Source organism: Natrix helvetica (assembly GCF_964273705.1).
Source record: "Natrix helvetica genome assembly, chromosome: 2".
Lineage (NCBI taxonomy): Eukaryota > Metazoa > Chordata > Lepidosauria > Squamata > Natricidae > Natrix > Natrix helvetica.
The window spans coordinates 68,042,009-68,054,917 of NC_138552.1; the positions used below are offsets into that span (position 1 = coordinate 68,042,009).

The 12,909-nt window shown below is 39.6% G+C and overlaps 1 protein-coding gene across 1 annotated transcript in view; it reads left to right on the forward strand.

Moving 5' to 3' along the window:
* RASEF (RAS and EF-hand domain containing) overlaps window positions 1-10,473 on the forward strand; it is a 46,933-nt gene extending 36,460 nt beyond the window's left edge. The window contains exons 14-17 of the mRNA XM_081944864.1: window positions 570-684; window positions 2,062-2,181; window positions 2,619-2,695; window positions 6,630-10,473. Coding sequence (XP_081800990.1) covers window positions 570-684; window positions 2,062-2,181; window positions 2,619-2,695; window positions 6,630-6,738 — 421 coding nt within the window. The 3' untranslated portion in view covers window positions 6,739-10,473. The remainder of the gene's footprint in view (window positions 1-569; window positions 685-2,061; window positions 2,182-2,618; window positions 2,696-6,629) is intronic.
* The last annotated feature ends 2,436 nt before the right edge of the window (window positions 10,474-12,909 follow it).

Here is a 12,909-nt window from a genome sequence, read left to right on the forward strand (position 1 = left end):
TGAGAGCGAGAGGAGGAGGACTCCCGTTGCCCTGCCTTGGAGCAGCGGAGAGGATAGTGACTCAGGACTTAGTAGGGCGTTTCGGGATGCTCGTTTCCGGCGCGCCCACAAACGCAAGGAGCGTGGGCGTAATTATAGGCAGTAAAGAGCTCTCAGGTGCTGTTGGGAGACGCCCTTTTTAGGTTATAAAAGGGTTGACTCTGGACAGGCTCTGCGTAGCAATCAACAAAGGACTTTGGACAGCAACTCTAGTCTGGGATCCTGGCAAGCTGGATTGCTGCTTTTGTGTGTTCTGTCTTTGTGAGTTCTGTCTTGGTGGCTTGCTGCCACAAAGCCTCTTGTCTGTTGGTGTAATAAACCTTGTTCCCTTGTACTGTTCCGGAGTGTGTGTACTGTGTGGGCAACGGAGGAAGGGGGGGTCAGAACACTTTACTATCTTAATTTCTTCCCTGCCGTCCTTATGGATCAGATGTTTGATTTTAATCTACTGAACTTAACCTGCTCTACAGACTAAGGGGGGAAAAGCGGGATAGAAGAACTACAGCAAATTTTTAACTTGTTTTTAAAAGGTTCCGAAGTATTGCTAAATCTTACTTCAGAAGAGCAGATGGAGTGCTTCTACTGTATGATGTTACCTGTGAGAAAAGCTTTCTTAATGTACGAGAATGGGTGGATATGATCGCGGTAAGGATGTTTGGATCTTACAAGACTTTTTAAGGAAACCCGTGTTAGAAATGTTATTAATGGTTGAGATGATTCAGATTCAGTGTATTGCCGTACAGGTAGTCCTTGACTTACAGCAGTTCATTTAATGATCGTTCGAAGTTATAACTGAACTGAAATACGTGACTTAGGACTGTTTTTTGACAGTTACAACCGTTGCAGCATCCCCATGGTCATGTGATCAAAATTTGGATTGAACTTGGCAACTGATTCATACACTATATTGCCAAAAGTATTCGCTCACAACTGCTTCTGATTATGTGGATGGGCGAGTGAATACTTTTAGCAATATAGTGTATTTAGGATGGCTGCAGTGTCCCAAGGTCATATGGTCACCTTTTTGCAACCTTCTGACCACCAAAGTCAATGGGGTGTCACTAACTTAATAACTGGAGGGATTCATTTAGCAACTGTGGCAAGAAAGATCATAAAATGGAGCATAATTCACTTAACAAATGTTTCATTTAGCAACAGAAATTGTGGACTCCATTGTGGTTGTAAGTCGAGAACTACCTGTACCAAGTATGAGGTCAACTCCATCCCTATATGTTTTCTGGAAGTCCCTCAAGACCTGGCTATGTCATCAGGACTGGGGGTGTCTTGTGTATTCTTATGCTTAAAAAAAACCTTTTAATAGGATGGCTTTTACACGCTTATTATTTTATATTCTTTTGTTGTTTACAGCCTAGAGTCTCCCCTTGTGAGATGGGCAACATATACATTTAACTAATAAATATATATTAATATAAAAGATATAGTAACCCAACAGTTTTTTTTACTTAAGCTAATTGAAAGCGAGGTGAAACTCTAATAATAATAATAATAAAAATGTTTTGCTGCATTAGGCCCGTGATGTGTACCACAGGTGGCACGCGAGCCCTCTCTGTGGGTATGTGAGCTGTCACTCAGCTCAGCTCCACCGCGCATGCACGACTGCCTCCACCGGCCATCTGATTTTTAGGTCTCTGCCGTGAATGCGGGAGGCGCATATGCATGCGCAGGAGGGGGGTTGCGTGCACATGCGATGGGGGTGGGGGAAGCATGTGGGGGCAGTACCCCCCTACGCCCCATTTTTGGTCCCAGGAAGCTTCAGGGAGCCCCGCTAGCTCAAAACGGGATGCAGGGATGGTGTTCGTGTACACAAGCGCAGGGGGGAGTGGGGAGGGTGTTTGCATGCGCATTGGATTATGGGTGTGGGCACGCGGGCATGCTCTGTCGTGTGTGCACACTTTCGGCACGCAAGGACAAAAAGGTTAGCCATCACTGCATTAGACTGTTAAAATCTGTATTTTGGATTTTACATCAGAAGCCCCAGCATTAAAGTTCTACTCATTTTAGGATGCCACACATGAAAATATCCCAATCATGATGGTGGGAAACAAATCAGATCTTCGTCAAAAAGCTTCTGAAGAAGGACTGACATGCGTACCTCTCAGCTATGGAGAAAAATTGGCCATGGTAAGAATGATAAATGCAATAGCTTGCAAAAATAAAAAAAGATAATATTGAAAATAGAATCACATTGAAATGGAAGCTTGAACTGTTAGAAGTTGAATCCTTGTGGTTCAGGCAATGTACAAGAACTTGATTTTTGAAAAAATGATATTGATATTGTAGTTTAGTGAGTGTTAGCAAACATTTGAAAACTAACAGCTATTTCATACAATATTTCAATCCTTTGGCACTTCTAGAAATTTTGGACATCGACTTCTACAATTTTCAGCCTGCATAATAGCTGGAAATGATAGAAGTTGATGTCGAGAACATTTGGAAGGTATCCTATTGAACAAAAGCAATTAGTTATTTTATTTTCAATTTTGTGTTTTAATCATTTTTTGAATTGAATTTCCATAAAGGTAATTAATATATTTTCTGATTTTTTTTTAACCTTCTAGGCTTACAGTGCACTATTCTGCGAAACAAGTGCTAAAGATGGCTCTAATATTGTTGAGGCAGTGCTTCATCTTGCTCGGTATGTTCAGAGGCCATATATCCACACTTTTTAAAAAGTCATGTTTGTTCAATGCCACTCAGTTTTTAAAATGTGCATTTAGTGCTCTGTGCAAACTGGAATAGGTGGAATGAATAGCTTGGCATGTTGGGTTTTTGTCCTTAGTTTTAAGACCAGTTCCAGCTTTCCAGGGGCCATGAAAGGCTGTTCTTGGTGAATTTCACAGCATCAATGACCTTCTCACTGGTACTAAGTATCTTGTTCCATTTCCTCATTCAGAAGAAAGGCCTTTGCTCTCTTCATTCAGGTTTAATTCTGAAGGATCAGATAAGACTACCAGAAGCTCTTCCCTTGCACAATTAACTTTATGAAGTAAAAGTGGTTTAGTGGATCACTGCTGTTAGTGAATCCAATTAGGTATGAGGAAAGCTGCAGCTTAAGAACATTATTTCCTGGGGCTAAGTATAAGAGTTGTTAGCATTTAGACCAGGCAAAGCATCCACTCCAATGACTACTGGCAAATCTCAATTATTTCAGATTTTGCAGGGTCCATTAAATATTTTAGGCCGATAAGTATGCATATTATACGCAACCCCATGTATTGCCATGTTACACTTCCCCAAAATATATGTGCATTGAATATATTTGCTCATTGCATACGAAGAGTAGTGTATATGTTTTCATATAGATTGCAATGTAAAATTGGCTTGTTAGCAGAATCTTCATAAACTATAAAATATAAAAACAGTTTAAAAAAATAAGGATAGGATTACACATTTAACATCTACAGGTAGATACTGCGGAGAATAGATACCTTCTCACAGCAACCATGGTATGAAATAATGTCCCCATTATTTTAACAAATTCCTCCCTCCATTTTTTTGTGTTCCTGTCTGCTACACAGAAGGATCTGCAGGGTTATGATGATGATCCATATAACAAGCTGTTTCCATTATTGTAGCTTTTATCTGGGACCATTATTTATGGCCAATTAAATGAGAATTCTGGGATTGAAGTCTTAGTTTGGGCTGCTCCAAAAATGCCCAATTTTGATAGTCTACTTCTGAATTCTATAATGGGTTCTCCAGTCTTATTGTATAATCAAAACTGTTGATATATTTCATTGTGACTTTGACAAGAGTGCTTCATTATTAAACTAGTATGGGTGCATTTGATAATGGACTTATAGATGGTCAGCAAATATCTATCTTTTAAATGTTTTTCCATGGCTAAACCTACATGAATTCCTGGCTTATCTGGGTTATTATAATGACATGGCTCATGAAATGAAGATCCTGGAATGTCTAAAATCATCTGTTTTATTTTTGTAGCAAGATTAAGAGTAGCATTTGGTTGTAGCTTTGTGTTCAGTTGTTCTTGCTGATACCATACAAATACATTGGATTGTAGAAAGAGGCCCTTCTGCTTATTCATTTAGAATACAGAGAAATCTCTTAACTATCATTGGCAACAGATACAGGTGAAACTCGAAAAATTAGAATATCGTGCAAAAGTTCATTTATTTCATTAATGCAACTTAAAAGGTGAAACTAATATATGAGATAGACTCATTAGAGGAGACTCATTACATGCAAAGCAAGATAGTTCAAGCTGCGATTTGTCATAATTGTGATGATTATGGCTTACAGCTCATGAAAACCCCAATTCCACAATCTCAGAAAATTAGAATATTGTGAAAAGGTGCAATATTCTAGGCTCAAAGTGTCCCACTCTAATCAGCTAATTAAGCCATAACACCTGCAAAGGGTTGCTGAGCCTTTAAATAATCTCCCAGTCTGGTTCAGTAGGAATCACAATCATGGGAAAGACTGCTGACCTGACAGTTGTGCAGAAAACTATCATTGACACCCTCCATAAGGAGGGAAAGCCTCAAAAGGTAATTGCAAAAGAAGTTGGATGTTCCCAAAGTGCTGTATCAAAGCACATAAATAGTAAACTATGTGGAAGGGAAAAGTGTGGAAGAAAAAGGTGCACAAGCAGCACGGATGACCACAGCCTGGAGAGGATTGTCAGCAAAAGGCCATTCAAAAATGTTGGGGACTTTCACAAGGAGTGGACTGAGGCTGGAGTCAGTGCATCAAAAGCCACCCCACACAGCCGGATCCTGGACATGGGCTTCAAATGTCATATTCCTCTTGTCAAGCCACTCCTGAACAATGTCAGAAGCGTCTTACCTGGGCTAAAGAAAAACAGACCTGGTCTGTTGCTCAGTGGTCCAAAGTCCTCTTTTCTGATGAGAGCAACTTTTGTATCTCATTTGGAAACCAAGGACTCAAAGTATGGAGGAAGAATGGAGAGGGACACACTGCAAGATGCTTGAAGTCCAGTGTGAAGTTTCCACAGTCTCTGTTGATTTGGGGAGCCATGTCATCTGATATTTATCCACTGTGCTTCATTAAGTCCAGGGTCAATGCAGCCATCTACCAGGAGATTTTGGAGCACTTCATGCTTCCTTCCGCAGACGAGCTGTATGGGGATGCTGACTTCATTTTCCAGCAAGACTTGGCACCTGCCCACACTGCCAAAGGCACCAAAACTTGGCACCTGCCTATACTGCCAAAGGCACCAAAACCTGGTTCCATGACCATGGGATTACTGTGCTTGATTGGCCAGCAAACTCGCCTCACTTGAACCCCATAGAGAATCTATGGGGCATTGCCAAGAGAAAGATGAGAGACATGAACAATGCAGAAGAGCTGAAGGCCGCTATTGAAGCATCCTGGTCTTCCATAACACCTCAGCAATGCCGCAGGCTGATAGCTTCCATGCCACGCCGCATTGAGGCAGTAATTGCTGCAAAAGGGGCCCAAACCAAGTACAGAGTACATATGCATGCTTATACTTTTCAGGTATCCAATATTGTTCTATGTACAAACCTTGTTTTATTGATTGCATGTAATATTCTAATTTTCTGAGATTGTGGATTTGGGGTTTTCATGAGCTGTAAGCCATAATCATCACAATTATGACAAATCACGGCTTGAACTATCTTGCTTTGCATGAAATGAGTCTATCTCATATATATTAGTTTTACCTTTTAAGTTGCATTATTGAAATAAATGAACTTTTGCACAATATTCTAATTTTTCGAGCTTCATCTGTACAGCAGAGGTGTAACCACCTGAAACACCAGTTTAAAATTAATTGTTGCTGTGTGATAATAATCATTTCCTGGATTCTTTAGGCACTTTATTAAATGGCAGTCGAGTTAGAGTAGAGATTGCAAGGGAGCAAGTACAATACAACTATAGAATCTCCCAAATAGTACACAATAGGCTTTTAAAATTTAATTTTAGGACAAAGACAATTATTTCAGAAATGAAATACAGGTAGTCCTCGAGATACAGCGGTTCACTGAGGTCACATGATCAAATTCAGACGCTTGGCAACTGACTCATTTATGACAGTACACCCAGCCACTGACCCCACCACCATTTTATATATATAGAAGATAGAGGCAATGTTCTCGGCATGTGTCTTTAAAAAAGAAAGCATGCCTGAAGCCTTATTGTTGCTAGTACTAATTTATTATTCAAATCACAATCCATAGGCAATCTTCCTTCCACAGTTCCCATTTATTTTAGAACACACTGTAGATGATAATTTGGATTTGCTGTGTGGATTGTGTCCAAAGGAGTAAAAGTATGCTAAAATGGAATGTGTCATAATACCCCAAGACTGGAGTTCATTATGTAAACACATCTTCTTGACAATGCGTCTTCTCCTATGTTTGCCATTAAACTAAGCACTGTAAATAGCATTAATTCACATGATATTTATTCATGTTCGGTGTACACAGTGAAAGCAAACTGTATCAATATGCAATATTCATGAACCTTTATTCTTTACTCTTATTCAGCAAATGCTCACAATAAAGCAGGATAATTTCCCTTTGAAAATGCTTTGACTGATCAAACAAACTCTTGTTTTTCAGTGAAGTGCGAAAAAGAAGCGATAGCAAAGATGATGATAAAACAGTGACTAAGCTGGCTGGGACAACACTAAAAAAGTCTTCACTCACCAAAAACTGCTGCAGGGTATGAGAAACAACTCCTTGGCCTCAAAGAAACAGACTTCTGTGGCAATGGAAGAGGGGAAAAAATGAAAAACATAGGTTGTTCTGATGATCAACAGAAGGAAAGATAGAACTAGCTTTTCAGCTATGACGCCCATAAGAATCTCTAAGCAGAATTGAGAAATGCTGCTTATTGACTGAACCAAGCCAAAAAGAATAAAATTCTTAGTTCGTCAGTGGAATCATTCACTTCTTCATTTATGCATTAAGATAATTCCATCTCAAATCAGCTGTGCCTTCATAACCCAATCTGTTTGGATGAAACTGGACTCCTCCCAAAGTCTTAACTGTGTATATAAATAAATAGCTTTTTTTAAAAAAAAGGGAGTATCCAGTCCATTCTCTGCCTTGCATTGTGAAGATATTTGTGATTCTTCATCACTAATCTTAAAAACTTGTACAGTGCTTGTTTTTGAAGCTTTTCTGAAGCAATCAACTGTTCCATGCCGTGCAGCTTTCGAGAGCCTAGAAAAAGTAGTGATGACTTGGGAATTGAACCTGAATTGGGAGAAAAATACAACTATCTAGAACTATCTAGAAAAAAATGTACCCCTTACTCTGAATTCCAAACGCTGTTCTTGGTATTACATAGGATCGCTGAGTAGAATGTATAAAACACAGATGGCTTCCTCATCTGTCAAGTGCCGGCCTGGAATTTGGGCACTATAACAATGGATGCTCTTTTGAAATATAAGAAATTGAAGTCCCTGCAATTCTGAAGAATGCTACGCGGAGAATGACTGATAAAATTTAGTGGATTTAATAGATAACCTAGAGAATATTCTACTTGTAAATATTGTTGCAGGGCTATACCATTTCAGACAACCTAGCAAAGCAGAAAGAAAGCTGAGCGACACATTTTTGCCCTGATGTTTTAATTTTATGTAGACTAAAGATGCAAATGATATTTCTTCATGGATTCTCAGAATTTGGAACCACAAGATACTTCGTAACTAAGGGTTCTAACCAGGACCTGCATACACAGTGCATAGTGGATTTGTAATGATCACATTTTTCTTGTCCGCGTGTTGCAATTTAATGATTCATTCCTCCTCTTCTTGGATTAAAAGGAACAGAAGGCTGGAAAGACTGCAAACTGTATTGTGATTATGCCTTGGCGATAAGCGGAAGTGAGACCTGAGATTGTAGTCATTACCTTCCCTTCTCCCCAGAATAGTAAGCTGCTCTCTGAAACTGTTTGCTACCGTTTTTTGTACTTTGATGTCAAGAAGAAGGACTCAAAATTTGTGAAACTTGATCAAAAGCCTCATTCTTGCTCTGGGTTTGAATTCAACAAGAAAGCAACAAGGCCTCACTGAAGAAAATACCGGAAAGCAAGTTCTCTGCATAAATAATAATCAAAACCAGAAAGGATCCCCAAATCTCCAACCCCAGGAGAGATATTGGCCTTTGTAAAATGAATAGGCATTTTGGCCTTCCCCCAAGGCAGAGGTGTCTAATCGTGGCAATTTTAAGACTCGTGTACTTCAATTCCCAGAATTCACCATCCAGCATGGTTAGCTGGGGAATTCTGTAAATTGAAGTCCTCAGCTTTAAAGTTTCCACAGTTGGACACCCCTGGCCCAAGGTGTTGCTTTGCAACAAAGGAACCAATCGAAAGCCTGTCTGAACTCCTTTCGCAAGAAGTTGCCTCCATGCTTGGAAACAGAAAAAATTGGACTACATGGACTACATGAAATTCATAACATGCAACGTGTGCACTTTAATATGTTATTGTAATAATAAGCCTTGATGCTATACAAAATCCCAACTTTCCTGTGAATCTGATGAAGATCAGGAAATGCAAAAGTTTGTCATTCTGTTGGCTGGACTAAGGCGGTTTTATATGTTTTTAAAGTTTTACTAGATTCACATTTTTCTTCTTGATATATACAACTAATCTGTTTTTCTAAATGCATAGGTTTTATTTTGCTTCACTGTGTTAAGCTTTCTCATTTTTAAGGAAGTTTTCATAGTTGAAATAATAAGTTAGCTGATCACATTTGTCAATTTCTGTCCAAATTAGGAAATGAATTTAAATTCTACAGGTCTTGAAAATTATTATTTTCTCACAAGGCTGTGAGAAGAGAAACCCATTTCTCTCTACTCTGATCTAGTGTCAGATTTTTTTTTACAGCTGGATTCTCCATGCATTTTTTTTACAACTAGTCTGAAAGCTCCAAATTGTCTTACTGACCAACCTCACATCATTTAAATAAATAAATTGGGGGAAAATGTTTAATAGTTTGATCCTAAGAGTACTGGGTTGTTTGTAGGTATAATATGTGTTAGTCTTGGGCTCATGTTTATTATCCTTATTCCTAACACTGTATGAAACAATATTTGATCTTGAAGGACATTCAAGGTTGATGGTTTTATTGTTAGAATACAAGCCAGGCTCACAAGCCATGATTTTCATCCTCTGTTTCTTTAACTAGAGTTCCATTAAGTTTGAAGCCAGTGGAAGTTTGGTTATTTGAAAGCTGAAATACAAATGGAAGTTTGGTTATTTGAAAGCTGAAATACAAGTAGTTGAGATTGGAGCATTTTTTTCCAAAGCAGATCCCCACCAGACTATCCTATAACTCCTTTTAACCCTATGTAGCTTTACTGTTCTGTAGGAACTGGGGAAGTTCTAGAATGGGAACATCTGGAAGTATCTATGTTCAAATCTATCTCATAGAATGTTAAACTGTACATGAAGGTTGTGTCCCATAAAATGGTTGCTTTGTCATCAGATATTGATCAGGGAAGCTTACAACACTACAGTCTTTTTAATAGTGAGAATGTTTTGAGGTAACAGTAGAAGAAAACCTATAGAATTAAGAGGAGTTCAGAAATGAAAGTTTTTGATACTATGCCAACCCCAAAGCGCAACTGTGCAAGTTAGTCACAAATGTTTTGCAGATTCTTTATTCTTTTATATTTGTGCTTCTCATATAATGATTGAAGCCTCTTTTATAGGTGCCAGTTTTCTTCTCTTAATAATTTTGAAATTTTAAAGATTTTTTTTCAAAGTACCTGTAATTAAATTAAGAAATCCTTGCTTGGGATGCAAATAAGTCAGCATAAGGTTTTTTTTTTAGTTAGTTTATATGAACGATAAACCAATTATTGAGAATGTGTTAATTGCCTTGCTGAATGACATGCATGTACAAACCTAGATTTTTTTTAAACACAGTAACAAGGCACTTAGCACTTGAAACAAAAGAAGTATTGGTTTTATTAGTCTACCAAGACCGTATAGTTTAAATCAGCAGAGTTACACTTTCTATAACGAGTTTCTCTTGAAAGACAAATTCTAAATCAGCAATATTTTGCAGGCATGGGGCTCCAATGCCAAGAGACATTAGAGACTTTGTCTTTTCGGGGAGAGCTCCATTCATTGCACACGATCTAGCCACAGAGATTTTTCGAAACAGACTAAAATGTAACCAGGCTTCTAGAGTCACAGGAACTAATACAATTTCTGCATTGAGAAAAATCACAGTATGAAAGTCTTGAATGAGTTGAGTTTGGCCAACTTCTGAAAAGAATTGTTGAACATTTACCTTGTACTCTTTAACTTCCAAAGTAAATCTTTATATTTATTTAGTTGTTACATTATATACATATATTTATTTATTTTCACAGGAAAATATACTTGTTACTTTGGTAAATTCTGTATATTCTGCATCATATTTTCTTAGAAATAAAATTATATAAACCACAGGAAATCCGTATTTATTGGAAATGCTTAAGCCTTTTTTTTTAAAAAATGGCAGCTTTAAAAAAATGACATTAAGGCAACCATATAATAACTTCTGGAAGATGTACCAGGCTACAGGTAATTTCAAGAATTCAGTCTTAGGTGGGTGAGACAAACATGGATTCTGAAAAAAGGACCTTTTTTCCCAATGCTGTTGTAACTTTGAATGGTCACTAAATGAATTGTTGTGAGTTGAGGACTACCTGTATTGTGAAATATGTTTTTTTGACGGGGGAGGGAAGAGGTTTAGCAAGGAAAAAGTTTTGAGAAGCTCATCTTGAAGCTGATGCCTTTGTAGGCAGGCAGTTGACTTCCCCAAAGTCTAGCAAGAACTAGTCAGGGGACTGCAAACCAGTCAGCTAGCTGATCAGGGCAGAAAAGCTCTGAAAACAGCCACCATTTATGCAAGGAATTGGAGTGCTGAAAATGGCGGCTGTTTCCAGGAGGCATGGGCAGCAGGCCTGAACACTGCAGGGTCCCACTGCGGAGGGATGGGAGGAGGAGAGAATTGGAACATCCCTGTAGTCAGTCAGAACAGCAAATGACTGCAAGCAGGGATGGGGGTTCAGACCGGTTTGGCGAACCAGATGTTAATTTTACATCTGGTTCACCGAACCGGTAGTTGCAAGGATTGGCTGTCCCCCTCCCTTCCCAGGAGTCTCCACGCGGCCTGTTCATCATGCCAGGTAAGTGCACGGCCCGTACGGAGGCTCTGGGAGGGCGAAAAACAGTCCGCCTGGAAGTTCCAGAAATCTGGAAATGGGCCTGGAAAGCCTCCAGAACCTGGGGAGGGTGAAAATCCCCCCCTTGCCGTAATGCAGGAGGCTGAGTAGGCCACACCCACCATAGCCACGCCCACCCAGCAACCAAGCAGAGACTCTGTTGCTAATATTTTTCAATCTACCCCTGACTGCAAGGGTACTTCAGCTGCTATAAATTTGAAACACTCATATAGCTTTTTTTGTGGGGTGGGTGGTGGTCTGTTGTAACTTTGAACAGCTGTTAAGTGACTGGTAGTACTATTCTATGTTTGATGTAAGAATTGCTTTATCTGCAATGCCAGAACCTCTCTCTGGAGAAAACTAGGTTAACCAGATGCAAACCCTGGTTCACATGCCCAAGCAAACTCTTAACAAATGTGCCACAATTCCCTATCTCACACCATGGAACAACAATGTTAGGTTTGTTTGTTAGGTATGTAATGTCTTGGTATCCCACCCTTTCTTCAGAAATTCAAGCAATATGTATGTATATATCACACCACCATAACAAATTTGTAAGGTTGGGCTGAGAGATTGACTGGGAGGAGAAACATTCAGCTTCCTGGTCTGTGGTTTCTGCCACCATACCATTAAGTATGACTTTGCTACAGGAGATCATATGTGCTCCATGGTCCATCGGTTAGTCTCTGCTCCAGAGCTGTGGAAGGTAAAAGAGCGGGATTGACAGAGCAGCTAGAGCTCAAGTTCTGGTCTAAGAGTGGTAAACTATTCCTCCACCTTCATGTTCTCTGATTACTGTATTTTTCAGAGTATAAGATGCACCAAGGTTTTGAAGAGGCAATTTTTTAAAAAAAGGTAGGTAGGTAGATAGAGGGAGAGAGAGGGAGAGAAAAAGAAATACAGTAGATAGATAGGTAGGTAGGTAGGTAGGTAGGTAGGTAAAGGGATAGAGAGAGAAAGAAATAGAGATATAGAGAAATACAGTAGGTAGGTAGGGAGAGGGTAGGTAGGTAGGTAGGTAGAGGGATAGAGAGAGAAATAGAGAAATAAATTTGTTAGGGAGAGGGAATAGGTAGGTAGGTAGGTAGGTAGGTAGGTAGAGGGAGAGAGAGAAATACAGTAGGTAGGTAGGAGCGGGGAGGGAGAGTAGGTAGGTAGGTAGATGTTTCCAGGTGTATTTATCCATGTACTGGAGAAGGAAATCGCTGACAATCTGCAACACCTAAGACTTTGTTTCTGCTGATGCAGCACTTGATCAATGTAATTCTCATCAATTAGATAAAGAGCTTTCCCCCCCAAAAAAGTTTTTGCACTCTACAAGCCTCCCTAAAACAGCCCATTTTTTGCAAAAACGGGCCCATTTTTTAAAAGAAAAAGGCATGAATAACCTGAGGGGGGGGGGCTTGCAGAGTGCTCCTTGGGCGAGGGGGGGCAAAAACGAGCAAAAAATGACCTGTTTTTAGCAAAAATTGGCCCGTTTTTTGTCAAAAAATTGCATGCATAGCCTTATGGAGGCTTATAGAGTGCTGCTAGGGACGGGGGGGGGGGAATGGCCCATCTTTTGCTCATTTCTGCCCTCCCCAGCCCCAGGAGCTCTCTGAAAGCCTCCATAAGGGTATGCACGGCCATTTTGGTGAAGGGGCAGGGCTTTGGGAGGCAAAAAACGCTG